At 45.3% G+C, this 19,251-nt stretch overlaps 1 protein-coding gene across 3 annotated transcripts in view; it reads left to right on the forward strand.

Moving 5' to 3' along the window:
- LOC106544480 (semaphorin-3F) overlaps positions 1-19,251 on the forward strand; it is a 37,248-nt gene that overhangs the window by 16,308 nt on the left and 1,689 nt on the right. For 2 of the 3 annotated variants that reach the window (XM_087710838.1, XM_087710837.1), the window contains 10 exons: positions 1,300-1,439; positions 4,517-4,631; positions 6,902-6,971; positions 7,071-7,215; positions 7,414-7,636; positions 9,450-9,538; positions 9,648-9,689; positions 10,226-10,383; positions 13,461-13,528; positions 18,592-18,725. In XM_087710838.1, the coding sequence (XP_087566964.1) occupies positions 1,300-1,439; positions 4,517-4,631; positions 6,902-6,971; positions 7,071-7,215; positions 7,414-7,636; positions 9,450-9,538; positions 9,648-9,689; positions 10,226-10,383; positions 13,461-13,528; positions 18,592-18,725 (1,184 nt within the window). The remainder of the gene's footprint in view (positions 1-1,299; positions 1,440-4,516; positions 4,632-6,901; positions 6,972-7,070; positions 7,216-7,413; positions 7,637-9,449; positions 9,539-9,647; positions 9,690-10,225; positions 10,384-13,460; positions 13,529-18,591; positions 18,726-19,251) is intronic. The other variant, XM_087710839.1, reaches the window with a different exon arrangement.

A 19,251-nucleotide genomic window follows, 5' to 3' on the forward strand; every position in this document is an offset into this window, starting at 1 on the left:
TGGAGCCAGTTGTCTCCTGTGTGATTCAGCGTGACCCTGCAGGCCCTAGTGTGACCTAGGCCATGGAGGACACACACCTACACAAGGAACCATATTACAACAGCCAAACACCCTCTAGAGCAGTGTTTCTCAACCTTGGCGACTTTTAAGTCCTGTGGACTTCAACTCCCAGAATCCCCCAGGCTGGGGGATTCTGGGAGTTGAAGTCCACAAGACTTAAAGTCGCCAAGGTTGAGAAACACGGCTCTAGAGGGGAAAAAACAAGGGGGAAATTGGGACCGAATGTTGAAATAAGAGATCATGATGGGAGAATAAGAGTGAATTCTTATAGTGTGAATATCTTATGGATTTGGGGGGTGGGGGAGGACATCAGGATAGTGGCAGGACTTGCCAATCACCCAGAAAAAAGGTAGATAGCCTTGCCAGGGTGAGGGGCTGTTCTTGGACTGGCGAGCCAAAATGTGGGCAGGAGCACACATATTGTGTTGCAAGCAGAGATGGGTTCCTACCAGTTTGCACCTATTTGGTAGAACCGGTTCGTCAAATCTACCGAACCGGTTAGAAGAGGTTCCACCAGTGGACCTGGAAAGCAGGCCACACCTACAGAAGAGGTTCCAAACTTTTTTGAAACCCACCACTGACACACACACACACACACACACACACAGACTGACACAGAGAGAGAGAGAAAAAGAGAAAGGAAGAAATAAATAAATAAAAAAAGAAAAAAGAAAGAAAAAGAGTGAGAGAGAGATGAAAGAAAAAAAGGAAAAGGGGACAGAGAGACAAAAGGAAGGAAAGAGAGAGAGAGAGAGAGAGAGAGAGAGAGAGAGAGAGAAAACACATGGCCAGCAAGCCACTCCCACCAGGTCACATGGCCAGCAAGCCACTCCCACAAAGGAGGCCACACCCACAGAGTAGGGTCGAAATTTTTTTGAAACCCACCACTGGTTGCAAGCAATTTCATACGATTGCTTCCCCCATTGATGTAAAGCTGCTAACTGTCCGATTAAAAATTGTACTTTAGGGACTACAAAACGGGGCCTCAGCATGCTGCTCACACCAGTGGAGCCTGAAGGTCTCCGTTGGTTGGTCTGCAGGCAAAAGAGGTCCCAAGGCACAGGAGTAAACCTGTGACCTGCAGAGGAACTGCACATCCCAAGGACAGGGACCTTACACTTTGGGCTGGTGTTCTGGCGGCATCTCTTCCCCAAAGTTTGCTTCAGGCTAAGCTAGAGCGCTTGCAGTCTCCATCCAGTGGTGAACCCATGCAATGGCATCTCTTTCCACCTTCCTCAGACCCTGTTTTCCTCCAAGCCCACCTCATTCCGGACAGCTCCGACCACAATGATGACAAGCTCTACTTCTTCTTCCGTGAAAAAGCACTGGAGGGTGCCGTGGGCCCTGCCGTACTCGCTCGAGTGGGACGGGTGTGTCTGGTGAGCAGAGGGGGGCGGGGTTTATCTTTGCTGGGGTGGGGGGCAGGTTGGGCAAGGGGGGACTTGAGAAGGGCAGAGCCACGTGGGAGCTGCTGCTGGTGACCTCTTCCACTGCAGAGCTGATGTTCTACCTAGCGATTCTAAAAAAGCGTCCAAGGGAACGAAAGGTTCGATTCAGGAGCCAAACCAAGCTTGACATCCACTCTATACTAGCAAAGAATAAATGCCTTCCGCTTGTAAGCCCCCTTCTTGAAGGTGCCGCACTGAGAGCAATAGCAATAGCAGTTAGACTTATATACCGCTTCATAGGGCTTTCAGCCCTCTCTAAGCGGTTTACAGAGTCAGCATATCACCCCCAACAACAAGCCGGGTCCTCATTTTACCCACCTCGGAAGGATGGAAGGCTGAGTCAACCCTGAGCCGGTGAGATTTGAACAGCCGAACTACAGAACTGCAGTCAGCTGAAATAGCCTGCAGTGCTGCATTTAACCACTGCGCCACCTCGGCTCATAATTGGCAAGGGTCGATGGGACAGGGATTTATGTGAGACATAAAAAGGATCACATGATAAGGAGTCGCCCCCTCCTTCTTTAAGATTTGTCAAAGTAGGAATCAATTTTGGAGAACTGGGTGAAAATAAAGGCTGAAAAGAACCAGCTTTACAGCAGCAACTCAACAGAGAAGACGAAGTAAATGTAGTGGACCTTGGGAGTGGGAAACGTGTTGAGGGCAAGGGAAAGGCACAAAGAGGTACAAGCAATTTTATCCCTTGCCCGTTGCAGAGCACATACCAGGGGTGGGTTCCTGCCAGTTCTAACGTCTTCTATAGAAGAGGTTCCACAAATTTACAGTGCCGTTTAGAACCGGTTCCAGCTCCCTCCCCTGCCCATCCGCACATCATCAAGATGAAGAGCGAGAGGAGGAATTCTGGGAGTTGAAGTCCACAAGTCTTAAAGCTGCAAAGTTTGAACACCCCTGGGTTTTTTTTCTAAAGGGTTAGGGGTGCAAGGGTCTTTTAACCTGACAGCTGTAAGACTTGCACACTTCAATGCCAGAGTTCCTGAGCCAACATGACTGGAGGAGGAATTCTGGAGTTGAAGTCCACAAGTCTTAAAGCTGTCAACTTTAAGCTGAACACCCCTGGGGTTTTTTTCCTAAAGGGTTGGGGGTACAAGGGTCTTTTAACCTGACAGCTATAAGACTTGCACACTTCAATGCCAGAGTTCCTGAGCCAACATGACTGGAGGAGGAATTCTGGGAGTTTTTTTTTCCTAAGGGGTTAGGGGTTGCAAGGGTGTTGTAACTTGACAGCTTTAAGACTTGCGTGCTTCAAATGCCAGAGTTTCTGAGCCAACATTTTGGTTGCTAAGTAAGAGCGTTGTTAAGTGAGTTTCACCACATTTTACAAGTTGGCCACGCCCACCCAGTCACATGGCTGGCAAGTCACGCCCACCCGGTCACATGGCCGGCAAGCCGCTCCCACAAAGCAGGCCACACCAACAGAAGAGGTTAAAAAAAATTTGAAACCCACCACTGGCACATACATACTCTATGGCAGTGTTTCTCAACCTTGGCTACTTGAAGATGTCTGGACTTCAACTCCCAGAATTCCCCAGCCAGCATTTGCTGGCTGGGGAATTCTGGGAGTTGAAGTCCAAACATCTTCAAGTAGCCAAGGTTGAGAAACACTGCTCTATGGACAGCGTAGGGATGGGAAGTGTGCATGTGTCCCTCCTGCTCTCTGGGGGATATACAGTCGTGAACCCAACCTACTGGGGTGTTTCCTTGAGAATCATCCCTGGTAGATTTTAAATTTCCCCAGAAAATGGAGGAATGGCCAGTGCAACCCTATCCTGTGGTGGGGGAGCAGCTGCCACGTTGCAATTTATAACGAGTTCTCAGGAGTGCAGGTAGTGTGAAAGGCTGAAATGCTACTACTGCACGGCCAAATGGCCTCTTCATCCCTGGGGAGGCCGACATCCACAATTAGAAGAGGGAAATGAGTTCTTCCCCAGAGCCCCATTGTTCTCTCGGCATGGCTCTCCATGGTGGGAAGTTGGAAAAAAAAAAGTATTTAATCTGGAGATTTCAGATCAAGGGTGAGCAGTTGTTCCAGGCAAAGGAAGTCAGCCTTCGACATGCCAGCAAACCACATGTAGAAGGTCAGGTGCGGCCAGGATTAAAACTCAATTTGATTTAATAAGATACATTTCAGTTCAATCAAATTTAAATTTAATTTATTAAACATTTATAAAATGGTGATTTTTTTTTTGTCTTTTAATAATTCCCTCCCCCCCTCCTTTGGTTATGTTACACATTGCAATTGGATGACGGCTGTTGGAAGAACCACAGATTTTGGAGACCACATGGCCATCATTGCACCTATTGAGCCATGGTGGCGCAGTGGTTAGAATGTAGTACTGCAGGCTACTTCTGCTGGCTGCCTGGAATTTGGCAGTTCAGTTCTCACTGGCTCAAGGTCAATTCAGAGTGCAGTACTGCAGGCCACTTCAGCTGACTGCTAGTTCAGCAGTTCGGCGGTTCAAATCTCACCAGCTCAGGGTTGACTCAGCCTTCCATCCTTCCGAGGTCGGTAAAATGAGGACCCAGATTGTTGGGGGCAATAGGCTGACTCTGTCAACCACTTAGAGAGGGCTGTAAAAGCACTGTGAAGCAGTATATAAGTCTACAGTGCTATTGCTATTGACTGTAGCGTTAAAGCCTCCCATTATACTCAGTGGAGGTCTTCAGATCTTCCCCAAATCTGGAAGAAGCCTTTCTCAAATAGACTCAGGCTGTGTTGGATCAATGGTAGATGTGGCTCCATTTTCTAGCGGTCTTAGGATGAAGAAGTTTGTTCTACTAGATCTCCTCTGCCCTGTACCTTGATTCGGCCTAATCAAGGCTGTTTCCTGCTGGCTGAAACAGCGCCATAATTCCCAGTTGCAAACAGCTGTTTTTGCCCCCTTGCAGCTCAAAAGCGGGCCCATGTCTGTCTTTCTTTTCTCAAGGGTTATGCCTCTGCGGAATCACAGGGTCGTCCTATTTAAATCTCTTGGGTTCTTTTTTTCCCCCAGAATGACGACGGGGGACAGCGCTCCTTGTTGAACAAGTGGACGACGTTCCTTAAAGCTCGCCTGGTGTGCTCTGTGATTGGAGAGGATGGCGTGGAGACTTTCTTTGATGAGCTGCGTGAGCCCTTCTTTTGGACAGAGAGAGTTTTGTTCTTGGGAGAAGAGGGGACAGGGTTGGGGTGTAGTGATAGCGGTGAAGGCATGGAAAATTGGGACTTGACGAAAGAGGCGGAGCTGGGTTGCTTCAAGGATGTGAGCCAGAAGTTCTGCCTAAAGTTTGGGGAGAGATTCCAGCTGAAGGACTTCAAGATAGGCTGTGCTTAAATAGTGACGAAAAGAAAAGCTACTAAAATCTAGCATCAGTGCGTGGCACGACATAACCGCGAACGTCAAAAGCGCGCCGACAAAACCGCGGCGCTAAAACCGCGATGTCAAAAGCGCACCGACAACAGCGCGCCGACAACAGCGCGCCGACAACAGCGCGCCGACAGAAGCGCGATTTAAGTTAAGGTAAGGTTTAGGGTTAGGTTTAGGGTTAGGGTTAGGGTTACGGTTAGGTTTAGGGTTAGGTTTAGGGTTAGGTTTAGGGTTAGGTTTAGGGTTAGGTTTAGGGTTAGGTTTAGGGTTAGGTTTAGGGTTAGGTTTAGGGTTAGGTTTAGGGTTAGGTTTAGGGTTAGGTTTAGGGTTAGGTTTAGGGTTAGGTTTAGGGTTATGTTACAGCGCGCTTCTGTCGGCGCGCTGTTGTCGGCGCGCTTCAGCACTCATTCGTCTCCGCGGTTTTGACGGCACGGTTTTGTCACCGCGCTTTGGTCACACGCGCTTTTCTCGTACGCACATTTGTGGTGGAACCGCATCAGTGTACTATGGACATTCTAAGAATGTTTTCTACCTTAGGTGTTGTAGAACAAGCCAGGTGCAGGACTTCAAGTCAATGTCATCTAGCCCAGGGCTCTCCAACCATGGCAACTTTAAGACCTGTGGACTTCAAGTTTCGAGTTCGAGTTTCGAGTTCGAGTTTAATAAAAATTTTATGCCGCCCACTCCCATTGGGACTCTGGGCGGCTCACAAGCAAGATAAAAAAAGCTTATTTAAAAATTATAGATAAAAAATACCATGCTAAAAATTGACACACCATACAACCAGTCCAGTGGGGCTGGATATAATCAACAGTCCCAGGCCTGCCGGAACAGCCAGGTCTTAGTGGCTTTACGAAAGGCCGGGAGAATGGTAAGGCTACGGATTTCTACAGGTAGTTCATTCCACAGGGCCGGCGCAGCAACAGAGAAGGCCCTCCCCCGAGGGGCCGCCAGCCGGCATTGTCCGGTTGACGGTACTCGGAGCAGGCCCAACCTGTGTGTTCTTATTGGCGGTTGGGAGGTATGTGGCAGGAGGCGGTCTCTCAGGTAGCCAGGTCCTAAACCATGTTGGGCTTTAAAAGTAACGACTAGCACCTTGAAGCGCGTCCGGAGACCAATGGGGAGCCAGTGCAGCTCGCGGAGGATAGGTATGACATGAGTGTACCTAGGTACACCCATTATCGCTCGCGCGGCTGCATTCCGGACCAACTGCAGTCTTCAAACACTCTTCAGGGACAGCCCCATGTAGAGCAGCAAACTCCCAGCAGAGCTGGCTGAGGGATTCTAGGAGTTGAAGTCCACAGGTCTTAAAGTTGCCAAGGTTGGAGACCCCTGATCTAGCACCCATTTGGATTTGGCAGTGTTGTTGGTCCTGGTCGTTTTATAAACAGTCCTTGAATCAAGTATACAAAATGGCTATTCACACAAAACACACACACAAACACACACTTATTGAAAGTTCTTTCTCTTTCATTTGTTTCTTAAAATAACTTTCTCATGCCAGCTGGCAACTGGGAGCATTGGCAATCCCTACACATCTGGAGGAATCCCAGGTTGGGGAAGATAAAGCCTCCAAGCATGAAATAGATCCATCTATGCCGACTGGGGAACCCTGGGTGTTGAAGTCCATACATCTTCAGGTGGCCAAGGTTGAGAAAGGCGGCCAGGGGTGGGTTTCAACCGGTTCGCGGCGGTCCCTGCGAACCGGTTGCTCGGCGAACCCGGAAGTAAGTAACTTCCGGGAACGGCGAAGGGCGCGCCCGCCCGCCCGCGGTCCTTACCCGGTTTTGACGAGTTCTGCGCTTCTACGCATGCGCAGGACGCATACAGCGCCTGCGCGATCCTCCAGGAGCAGCTGGAGCGTCACGCAGATGCTAGTACGCATGCGTGCACCGCGCGCGTGCACGAGGATGCCGCCGGCATGGAACGGGGCGAGAAACCCACCCCTGAAGGCCGCTCTAGAGCTTTGCATGCAAACCCTGAACATGCATCTCCTTCAAGGTGCTCGACTGGTGTGTTTCCTTCCCCCAGGTGACGTTTTCCTTTTGCCGACTCAGGATGAGAAGCATCCTTTGCTCTATGGGGTCTTCTCCACCCTGGGGTGAGTGAAGCCCATGGGGTGGGGTTGGGGAGAGCCTGTGCGGGAGATCCCAGCGTCACTCCTTCTCTGTCCTTCTGGCTCTGCCTCTTCTCCTCCAAGGTCGGTGTTCCGTGGCTCGGCAGTCTGTGTTTACTCCATGGCTGACATCCGGACGGTCTTCAATGGGCCCTTTGCCCACAAGGAAGGACACAACTACCAATGGGGGCCGTACACAGGACGTGTGCCCTACCCTCGTCCGGGAGCCGTGAGTCCCAAACATCTTACTCTCCGAGGATTCAAGATTCCATTTCCTGTTTCCTCCCGTTCTGTAAACTCCTTCCAGTAACCTCTTGGCTCGCTTCTAATTCCGAGTAAAGCGAGCAAGAAAAAAAATATCCCGAATCCTAATTCTTTCATTTTTTCTCCGGTTGTGAGTTGATGGAATTGTTTTTCCTTCTTTTAGTGCCCCGGAGGAACTTTCACCCCCGGCCTTCGCTCCACCCGGGAGTTTTCGGATGAGCTGGTAACCTTTGTGAGGGCCCATCCCTTGATGTTCCATGCAGTCTATCCCCTCCAGCGCCGTCCCCTCCTGGTGAGGACCAATGTCCCCTACAGCTTCACCACCTTGGCTGTGGATCTTGTGGATGCGGTGGATGGGCGCTACGAGGTGCTCTTCCTTGGCACAGGTATGTCCAGCTCTTTGCAATTCCACCTGGGGAAACCAGCTTGGATTGTGGGGCTGGCCGGAGCTGCTTTTTAGTTTCACCACTGAACCGAGGTGGCGCAGTGGTTAAATGCAGCACTGCAGGCCACTTCAGCTGACTGCAGTTCAGCAGTTTGGCTGTTCAAATCTCACCAGCTCAAGGTTGACTCAGCCTTCCATCCTTCCGAGGTGGGTAAAATGAGGACGCGGATTGTTGTTGTGGGCAATATGCTGACTCTGTAAACCGCTTAGAGAGGGCTGAAAGCCCTAGGAAGCGGTATATAAGTCTAACTGCTATTGCTATTGCTATTCTCATTCTAAAAGGCAAAAAGACTTGTAATCTAAATTTATTTCTGATTCTCAATAATAATTATGAGAATAACAGAAAGTAGTTACAGTCAGATCAACAAATATATACCCAGATTCAATTCACCCAAGATCAGAATCAAAGAAAACACCCAATTAAAAGTTACTAAATGATTGGACAGTGTGAGATCAGATAGAGGAAATTATTCCAACAGCTATGACAGGGTTGGCTTCTACATTAGCAGGTTGTAGTTAAACCACCAAGCTGATTATAGTAACTAAGTGGAACTAGGCAAGCTTTGTTAAAAGAAAATTAAATTGACAAATTGCAGAAAAAATATGTTTTCTTTAGCCAAATTATCAGAATAGTTGACAAAGCTGGAGAATTAAATCAAGGCATCCCACTTGATAGGATACAACAGAACAGGGGTTCACCCACAATACCGCGAAGCCCTTATCTGCGCCGACATAAGCGCGGAGGGCAAATCCGTGCCGTCCAAAGCGCTAAGGAAAAAGGCAACCCTAGCGCGACGACATAACCGCAGAGGGCAAATCCGCGCCTTCCGAAGCACTCAGCACCCTAAACCTAACCCTAACCCTAACCCTAAACCTAACCCTAAACCTAACCCTAACCCTAACCCTAACCCTAACCCTAACCCTAACCCTAACCCTAACCCTAAACCAAACCCCTAAACCTAATCCTAACCCTTACCTTAATTTAAATCGGCTTTCTGCCGCCGTGCTGTTTTAAAGCGCCCCTCTGTCACTGCGCTGTTGTCGCCGTGGTGATGACGTCGCGGTGATGACGTCGCGGCTTTAGCGACACGGTTTTGTCGCCGCTATTTTGACGAGCGCAGTTTTGTCGTGCCACGCAGAACAGGAGAACCAAGAACACGAGCAAAGAGTATCCTGGGAAGGAGAATTGCTCTAGTGTCTTTTCTAAAAATCAGAGAGAGCAAAGCATTGGATTTCTGCCCCGGAGAAGAAGGCCTTCTCTCCAAGATGGATGGGACGTTTATGAGGTTTTTGGCAGGAGCAGAGGAACTTCTGAAAAAGTGCTGGGGATAATATTCCAGGCACTATAGCTAAATAGACCATTAAGTGCCTCAAGCATAGAATAAATGCTGAATTCACATCTGAGATAAATCACTATTTGCTCACAATCTTCCAAAAAATATTGGGACAAGAAAGGGTTTTTTTAAGCAAACTCCTATTTACAGCTTTCAAGGAAAGATTTCCATAGAAGGGGAGCCCACTGTAAAATAGTTCCCATATTCCTTCCCCCCCCCCCCTGCTCCAGGCTCCCATTTCAGTTCATTGCTATTTAGAGGGAGGGGGCTTTGCAGCAAAACCATCTTTTCTTTCCATTTCCAAACAGGAGGGGGTTTTGAAGGTAAACAGCGCTGTCTTAATTATCCTCAGAAATGGATCGGTCCTATGCCCTTCACTGGGTAGCCTAAGCCTTGTCTGATTAATGCTTCTCTCTCCAGATCAAGGCACAGTGCAAAAGGTGATTGTGTTGCCCAAGGAACAAGGGATACTGGAAGAACTGACTCTGGAGGAAGTGGAGGTGTTCAGGGTGAGCAAATAGACAAGACTAGTCATGACTGCCCCTTGTTGTGTTGTTTAACCTTCACCGTTTTTTGCTCTTCTCAAGTTTTCTCCCCCTCTTATTTTTTGCCTTATAGGAACCAGCTCCAGTGAAGACACTGTGGATATCCTCAAAGCGAGTAGGTGGTTGTTCAGGATATATATATTGCCAAGGAATTAGAAAGGGCACAAAGACACCAAGTGCCTCAGTGGCTAAGATGCTGAGCTTGTCGATCAGAAAGGTCGGCCCTTTGGCGGTTTGAATCCCTAGAGCCGCATAATGGAGTGAGCTCCCATTACTTGTCCCAGCTTCTGCCAACCTAGCAGTTCGAAAGCACGTAAAAGATGCAAGTAGAAAAATAGGAACCACCTTTGGTGGGAAAGTAACAGCGTTCAGTGCACCTTCTGCATTGAGTCATACTGGCCACATGACCACGGAGACGTCTTCGGACAGCGCTGGCTCTTCTGCTTTGAAACGGAGATGAGCACCACCCCCTAGATTCAGGAATGACTAGCGAGGGGAATCTTTACCTTTACCTTTAAAAAGTTACTATATAAGAGTTGCCTGTCAGTGGAGGAAGGAATAATGCCTCCAGTTCATCACAGGCAAAGGGATGTGGGAACAGTGGAATGAGTAGCAAAGGCCCAGGTTTATCCCACTCTCCTCTTTTTGTAGCAACAGCTCTATGTCTCCTCTGACATGGGCGTTTCCCAGTTGACTCTCCACCGATGCCGGGAATATGGTGAAGCCTGTGCTGATTGCTGTCTGGCTCGGGACCCCTACTGCGCATGGGATGGGCAACGTTGTGCCCGCTACAGTCACACAGCCAAAAGGTCAGTTTCCAAAACTGCTAATTCACATTGCAGAGTTTGGAGGCAAAGCCAACCGGGGTCAGAATTCTGTGTGTGTGTGTCTCTGTGAGAGAGCCGGAATTGCATTGAACGAGCACGTCTATCCGGTCAATCGCCTGCGAGAAGCAGCATGGGGCAGGACCAATCCTAATACCCTTGGCCTGGATTTTAGCTGTTCCCAGCCTGACCCATCTTCCTCTTTTTCACCAAGATGGCCTTGCCCTGCTGCATTGCTGACAAGGACAGCAATCAGAGCAGTTTAGCTGACAAGCAGAGGGTTAACCTTACAGTATAATCAAGAGGCAGACTTTAAGTCATGCACAGATAAACAGAGACATGAGTCAAGGCAGATTTGTACACATGGCAAGAAAAATTGAGTCGTCTCAAGACAACAGAATTTGGAGTCAGTCCACTAAAAGAGAAGGTTGAGCACAGCAAATCAAAGAATTGCTTGAGTTCTTTTTTTTTTCAACTGAAACAGAAAACGTGTGTTTGTCTGTGTTTACTGGATCTCTACATATTTATAAATCTGTATCTCTCTATAAACACACACACACACACATGCATGCATACATGCATACATACATAAATTAACCCAAAAGTCAGGTCCCCCCAGCCAATCAGGGCATATTTTATTATTTTTTTCTCCAGATAAAGTTTTACTGTACTTAGGGAGTGTTTAAAGGTCATTCATCAAAAGAGTTGAGTAGCATTTAGAAGAAAATGGCAACCAATTTGAACATTTAAATGTAATTTATATAATAGGTTGTCCATGGGAACTGATGTTTAGTACACTCTGTATAAGCAAACACTGGAGGGATTAGAAAAGAAGAGTTATTTGTACATGCGTGCTTATGAGATTCCACCCAATCCAAGCTTTTGATAATGAAAGCCTCCAAGTTTCCTATTTTCAAGAAACATCTTTCCTAAGACAATCTCTACGTCTCTAGGTTATATCAATAAAACTGATGTTTTTTCAGGTCTTAATTTGGTTCCATTCCACCCATCCTGTGTGTCTTCCTCCTCTTTTTCCCCAAATGAGGAATTATCTAGGGACATGACGTAACCTACTCGGGAAAACACCCTCTGTTGAGATTGAATTTTTTGAAAAAAGATTTTATTAACAAACATGTAAAATACACGCACACAAAAATTAGACGTACACATTTATACAATACGAACAGGAGCTTTCTGTTCTTTATAATAGCAATCATCAATTGATACCGCTCACCTTATATTATTTCCCCTTCTATTGTATTTCATTTGGATTTCACCATTCTTAACCCTCTTATATTACTCATAACTATTGTTTTTTGAGTTTTATTATATTCCTTCATTGATTTTTGTTTCTTTCCTCCATCCACCTATATCATTTATCCCATATCTGGTAGAATTCTGATTCTTCTTTTCCCTGGATTTCTTTAGTTAGTTTATCCATTTCGGCACAGTCCATAACCTTTCTTATTATTTCATCTTCGCTTGGGATTAATTTGTTTTTCCATTTCTGGGCAAAGGCAATCCTTGCCACTGTAATTATATGTAGTATTAAATACTGGATTTCTTTTTTGTATTTCACAGACATAATTCCTAATAAAAAAAACTTCAGGTTTGAAGTTTGAAATTATATTGTTCATTAGCAGTTGTATTCCTACAATATGGTGTGTCTGTGTGTGTGTATATGTATATGTGTGTGTGTGTGTGTGTGTGTGTGTGTGTATATATATATATATATATATATATATATATATATATATATATATATATATATATATATATATATATATATATATATATATGTTTTTTTATTTGTGCTGATAAATAAATAAAGGGAGACTAGTATAGAGTATAGATCTATTTCAAGCTATTTAGCTCTCATCAGCTAGCCATACCCTTACTGGGATTTGAACCTGGGCTATATTGCACACTAGGCATACTAGGCAGAGATCTTAGCCATTAGGCCACAGGCTCTTATCCGTTTATATTTGGTTTATATTACAAAACTATATACATACATACATACATACATACATACATACATACACGAAAGGTATCTATTAGATACCTTTCACCCTGGCTTGGCTGATAACGGATCAGAGCCTGTGGCCTAATGGCTAAGACGTCTGCCTAATATGTAATATAGCCCAGGTTCTAATCCCAGTAAGGGTATGGCTAGCTGATGAGAGCTAACTAGCTTGAAATAGATCTATACTAGTCTCCCTTTATTTATTTATCATATATACAACATATATATATGTTGTATTTGTGCTGATAAATAAATAAAGGGAGACTAGTATAGATCTATTTCAAGCTATTTAGCTCTCATCAGCTAGCCATACCCTTACTGGGATTAGAACCTGTGTATGTATGTATGTGTATGTATGTATGTATGTATGTATGTATGTATGTATATGTATGTATATATATATATATATATATATATATATATATATATATATATATATATATATATATATATATATATATATATATATATATATATATATATATATATATATTCTCTCTCTCTCTCTCTCTCTCATGTATTTGGTGCAATTAATAACAGCAAGGCAGTATCACTTCCCCCATTCCCTAACTTATTCTGTTTTTCCACACTAACATTGCTTGTGTACCCCTGTGGAAAGGAAATGCTAATTGAGATGAAGTGCCCGAGAGAAGAAACGGGCATTGAAAGGGTCAGTTAATTTTCAGGTAATTTGGTCTACTGAGGGAACTTAGTTTAGCTCTAAACAAATCTAGGTCTGTTTGAAGCCAAAACCAATCCTCTCTGGATTAATTGCCTCACTGAGTTTTCCTGTTTGCCTCAGCCCTTACCCTTCCTTGGTTAGCAAGTGTTGTGAACAAGACCATTGTGCATTAATGTTGCTTTGAAGACAAGAGGATGGCATTGCTCATCTGAAAGTGACCCTCAAGTCATAAAGAGGAAACATACGGGGAGGAATCACATCGTATTTGTTGTGAACGTCTTTCCTCAGTTGCTGCGTAAGAGAGAGAGAGAGAGAGAGTGAGCAATGAAGGGTGTATCTTTTGTCTCTGGCCAGGAGGAGCCGCCGCCAGGATATCAAGCATGGCGATCCCCTGAGGCAATGCCGTGGATTTAATGCCAAGGGTAAGTCTCTCCAGATCTGCCTGTGAATGGTTGTCAGTGTCTACTTGCCAACCAAATATTGGTTTGTTTGTTTTTTATAATGGGCACGGAAGTAATTTAGCAAGCTGGGGAACAGACTGGCATAGAAGATGAAAAGGCACATTTTTCTCACATCCCTTCCACAGGTTAGGATCTCTAGTGGTCAGCATTTTTGGAGGAAACAGGGCAAAGAAGTAAAAGTTTAAAGCAAACTTAACTCTAAGGTCGATCTGCGCAACTCCAGTCAGATTTTCTTCTTAAATGAGGAGTAACAGGAAGGCTAACAAATCTAGGCTGTAAAAAACGTTCACTAGATAACAGCAAAAAGATTGTAAAAACCGTGACCCGTCAAAACCGTGGTCCACTAAAGCGCGCCTGATCAAAGCGCGTATGTGACGTCATCAGCAGCGCGACAAATAAAATTAAAAATAAATTAAATTAAAATTAAATTAAAGCAAGCCGATTCACATAAAGGTAAGGGTTAGGTTTAGGTTTAGGGTTAGGGTTAGGTTAAGGGTTAGGGTTAGGGTTAGGGTTACGTTAAGCGTTAGGGTTAGGTTTAGGGTTAGGTTAAGGGTTAGCGTTAGGTTTAGCGTTAGGTTAAGGGTTAGGTTTAGGGTTAAGTTTAGGGTTAGGTTAAGGGTTAGGTTTGGGGGGGTTAGGGTAAGGTTTTCGCGTTAATTTTAAATTTACCGCTCACAGCGTGCCGTTTTCGGCGCGCTGTGATGACGTCACGTACACGCTTTCGTCAAGCGCGCTTTAGTTTACCGCGGATTTGTGGTGGAACCGTAAAAACATTCATTCTTTGCACATCCTCTGGATGTTGGCAGCACACATCTGCAAAATTTATGCTTTAAAGAAAGATAATTGAAGTATGGGTACTCCTTGGTTATCCATGGTAATTGGGACTCTTGTCACTGAGTGACACAGTCATAAAGTGCAACATCATGAAGGCACTGACTTACAATGGTAGCTCCAGCAATTCCAGCTACAGCTGTTAGGTGAATCCTCATTGACATTGTTCATCTACAGCTGATAGTGAAGGTTGCAAATAGCGATCACAGGAACCACAGAGATATTGCAATGGTGACAATTTCAAGAACCATCCATGGGCCTCCTAGTTCAGTGCTATTGTAACTTTGAACACTCGCAAAAACAAATGATTGTTAACCAAGGACTACCCGTATAACCATTATTCCATGGAAAACATACCTGCTTTGTGTGCCAAAAGGAATCTTGGCATTTCACATTTTAAGAACTATCAGGAGAGGTCCACCACAAAACCGTGCTCGACTAAACCGCGCTCGACGAAAGCGCGTAGCTGACATCATCAACAGGGCGACAACAGCGCGGAGACAGAAGCATGCTGTAAACGCTAAACCTAAAATTAACCCCTAAACCTAAACCTAACCCCCCTAAACCTAATCCTAAACCTAACCCTAAACCTAACCCTTAACCTAACCCTAAACCTAACCCTAAACCTAATCCTAACCCTTAACCTAACCCTAACCCTAACCCTAACCCTAACCATTAACCTAACCCTAAAGCTAACCCTAAAGCTAACCCTAAAGCTAACCCTAAAGCTAACCCTTACCTTAAGTTGAATCGGCTTGCTTTCAAAGCGCTATTTAAAGCACCCTTCTTTCTCCGCGCTGGCTGTTGTCGCCCTGTTGATGACGTCAGCAACGCAGTTTAATTGGGCGCGGCTTAGTCGAGCGCGGTTTTGACGGGTCACGATCAGGAGATACCTGATAGTTGCAAGGTGGAACGTTGTTGCCACTTAGACAATATTTGGCTGGGTGCACCAATTATCTGCTATAGATTAGGCAGATTTCATTGCTCCTGTTATTCCCATTCAGGAAATTGGCTAACTATAAGACCCATTCTTCTAGAAAGAGAAAGCAGGGTTGAAGCTTCTTGGAACAGGATAATTTGTAGGGAGTCGCAAAAGAAATGCAGTTGTGTTAACTTGTGTCAACATCCGTGCATGCTGATATTAGTGCCATATTATGTAAATACACATTATTAGCTTGACGTAGTGATCGCAACTTAAGGGACTGGAGGCTGGAATATCCACACATCTGGAAGCTACTCGATTGGAAAATTAATTTAGTTATTGCTAGAGAAATTATACAAGTTTCCTGGTTCTTTCCGAATTGTTTATCTTCCTCTCTGGAGCATGGAAGTATTGGGAAATCAGGAATCCTCTTTGTCTCCCGATGGCTAGGCACGCTAGAGGAAACAGCAGTTGGCTGTCTCCTGGAACGGAAACAAGGATAAGTTGCGTGCCTGTTGGCCCGGCATATATTGGAAACGATGCGAAATTGTAGTGGGAAATAAAGTTTATCTGAATAAAAGCACTGCATTTTAATTTAGCTCTTCCTGTGCTTCCCCCCCGCCCCACCTCAAGCTATTTTCATACCTTTATTGAAAGCCGGATACATCGATTTTACACAGCTATAATTAGGTATCAGCTCCTTGACATTTACAACTGGAATTAATAATCTTTAAGACTTTCCTGCATTTGTATGTTAAGTAGTGGGGCTCTTCCTGCTTTAGTAATGTTTGTTCACTTGTCTCCCAGAGGAGATTAGAGAATATCAGATACTGATGTCTGAAGGGCATCAAGTTGGGGAAAGCGATTTATACCTTTTCGTTGATGTCTCGTTTCATGGATTTTTCTCTCCGTTGCATCTATCTCCTTTACTGCTTTTGGGGCTCTCTTTTTAACTTTGACTTCTAAAAGGGCTGTCATGTTTTGGGTTTTATCTATTTAGATTTTCTGAATACAGCACCTCATATTTCAGTTGGCGTTGCTTCTCCCCCCCAGTTGCAAAAGTCAAATTGGGCAACAACATAGAAGGTGATAGTAGATGTATCTACCGCTAGGCAGATAAGAGGAAACCATTCTTGGGGAACTTATTGGAGAGCCGAGGTGGCGCAGTGGTTAGGGTGCAGTACTGCAGGCCACTTCAGCTGACTGTTATCTGCAGTTCAGCGGTTCAAATCTCACCGGCTCAAGGTTGACTCAGCCTTCCATCCTTCCGAGGTGGGTAAAATGAGGACCCGGATTGTTGGGGGCAATATGCTGACTCTGTAAACCGCTTAGAGAGGGCTGAAAGCCCTATGAAGCGGTATATAAGTCTAACTGCTATTGCTATCTGGTATTTTGTTTTCTAAAACAAACCATCCTGGTTATTGGAATAGTGAATTGTGGACTTCACACATAAGCCATTTCTTATGTCAGACAGCTGCGTAGCTAAATCTGTAAAGGAAAAATGAATCGTGCATTGTGGTGCAAAGCCTAGCAGTAGCTCTAGTGATTCTCTCTCCATGGAGCATTTAGTGTAGCTTCTGGAGAGTTAGAGTGACCTCTTTCAGATGCTTGGCTAGACTGAGGACATTGAGAAACAGTCCAGATGGTGTTTCTGTAGCCCAACCAAGAAAATTACACGAAGTGGACCTCAACACCAGTGCATCGTTTCCACCATCCTATTTTTTGGTAACTTAATTTCCATGGGAACTGATAAAATTCTCACTCAAAAGGCACATGGCTTCTTCATTTAGGCTCCTTGGATAACCTTATTAGCACGTCTTCTGCAAATAAAAGGGCTCCACCTATTAAGCTACTCTTCCTGATGCAGTTTGTAAGTGCATCGTGTTTTGAACAGAGCTCATATTTTTGTGACTTGGCTTAAACTATTCCCTTAACCCAGATTGCATCTCTTTTACGAGCAACTTTCCTGAAGCCGGCAGTGGCCGAATCCAAAGTCATTGTCTTATATTCATATATCTCATATATCTCATATTCTTTCTTTCTCTTCTCTCTCTCTCTCCCCCCCATTACACACACACTGCATATTCAACTTCTCACAAACATGAACCGAGGTGGTGCAGTGGTTAAATGCAGCACTGCAGGCTACTTCAGCTGACTGCAGTTCTGTAGTTCGGCTGTTCAAATCTCACCGGCTCAGGGTTGACTCAGCCTTCCATCCTTCCGAGGTGGGTAAAATGAGGACCCGGATTGTTGTTGGGGGCAATATGCTGACTCTGTAAACCGCTTAGAGATGGTTGAAAGCCCTATGAAGCGGTATGTAAGTCTAACTGCTATTGCTATATATACTTGCCCACTGATTATCACTCCCCACTCCCACCTTGTAAATTGTTCCCTTGCACAGCTGATCCATGGAAAAAGTGTGTCTTATTGATCCACAAAGAGAAAGTGATGCCTTTTTTTTGGTACCGGTTCCCCATTGCACAATAAAGCCATCACACTTGGGTAACTCCGCTTTATGTGGCAGAATCTGTATCACTTTATTAACAATTAAAAAAAAAAAAACAGGCAGAAAGGAAGACGCCTAGAAACAGACTGTATGCTCCTATAAGACTGTAATTGTGGACACGCTCTCTTCAAACTTCTGGGGAATGAAAAGGGGCCTACTTCTAAGCGGTCCTGGGTAGATTACATTGTTAATAACTTCCAGATGTTTTTGGACTTCAACTCCCATCAGCCCAAGATAGCACAGACACTGGCAAGAGCTGTATTGCAAAAAAACCAACCTTTTATTTTGTTGCCTTTGTAGTGCTTGAAATTTTAACCCGGAGTCTGCTTTGCACACATTTTTACAGTGGACAACTATTAAATTGTCCTTGCTCTGACCAGGACAACACAATGGGTGACAGGTTTTTATAATGTCTACTGCATCCCAGGACCATTTCCTACAAAAGCTTAATTTTTAACAGCGTTCACGTTGGGAGAAATCCTTGAATTTTGTTCTCTCTTCCCTGGTAAAAGTTGGAAGAACGTAGATAGGAGGTTATAGTAGCACAGTACTTTAGAAAGGAGTCAAAAAGGAGCAGTCCTCTTGTGTTCGTTTTAGCAGAAACTGGGTGGGTTTGGATGAAATATTTTTACAGCAACAACTTGTTGGAAGCCAGACTTGTGCTTAGTGGACTGTCTACTTCCAGCCTTTACTGAAATGCAGTGGGGGTCTCAGAACTCAAGGAATGCTGTTCCCCTCCCGGTCCCCCTGCCCCCATCACAGCAGAACAGCAATTAAGTGAACAGATCCAATACGGACTAGAAGGAGGAAGCGTATTTCTGGAGTGTGAACCCCGGTCTCCCCACGCGACCATCAAGTGGCTCACGCAAACAGACGATTCCACCAAACGCAAAGTGGTAAGTCCTGCTCAACACTCCCGCGTGCGGCCTTGCGCTGTGTGCGCCGATACTGTGGGAACTTGAAACCGAGGATTGGAAGAATCTGATCATATGGGGGGGGGGGTGTAAGAAAAGCCAAGGTGGCGCAGTGGTTAAATGCAGCACTGCAGGCTACTGCTAGATCAGCAGGTCAGCGGTTCAAATCTCACCGGCTCAGGGTTGACTCAGCCTTCCATCCTTCCGAGGTGGGTAAAATGAGGACCCAGATTGTTGGGGGCAATATGCTGACTCTCTGTAAACCGCTTAGAGAGGCCTGAAAGGCCTATGAAGCGGTATATAAGTCTACTGCTATTGCTATTGCTATAAAACAGAATCTAAAGTCGCTGTCTCATGAAGTTGGCAACTGAGACTTGGCTGAATTCACAAAACCCGTAATCACACTCGCGTACGCTTGGTTAGATAAAAAAAACAACCACATTACGGCTTATGCAGACTAGGGCCACCGACTAGTGCAGTGATGGGCAACCTTTTTGGCGTGGTGTGT

This window comes from Thamnophis sirtalis, unplaced genomic scaffold (genome assembly GCF_051295495.1).
Source record: "Thamnophis sirtalis isolate CommonGarterSnake01/CBP01778 unplaced genomic scaffold, rThaSir2_p1.2 scaffold_3, whole genome shotgun sequence".
Classification (NCBI taxonomy): domain Eukaryota; kingdom Metazoa; phylum Chordata; class Lepidosauria; order Squamata; family Natricidae; genus Thamnophis; species Thamnophis sirtalis.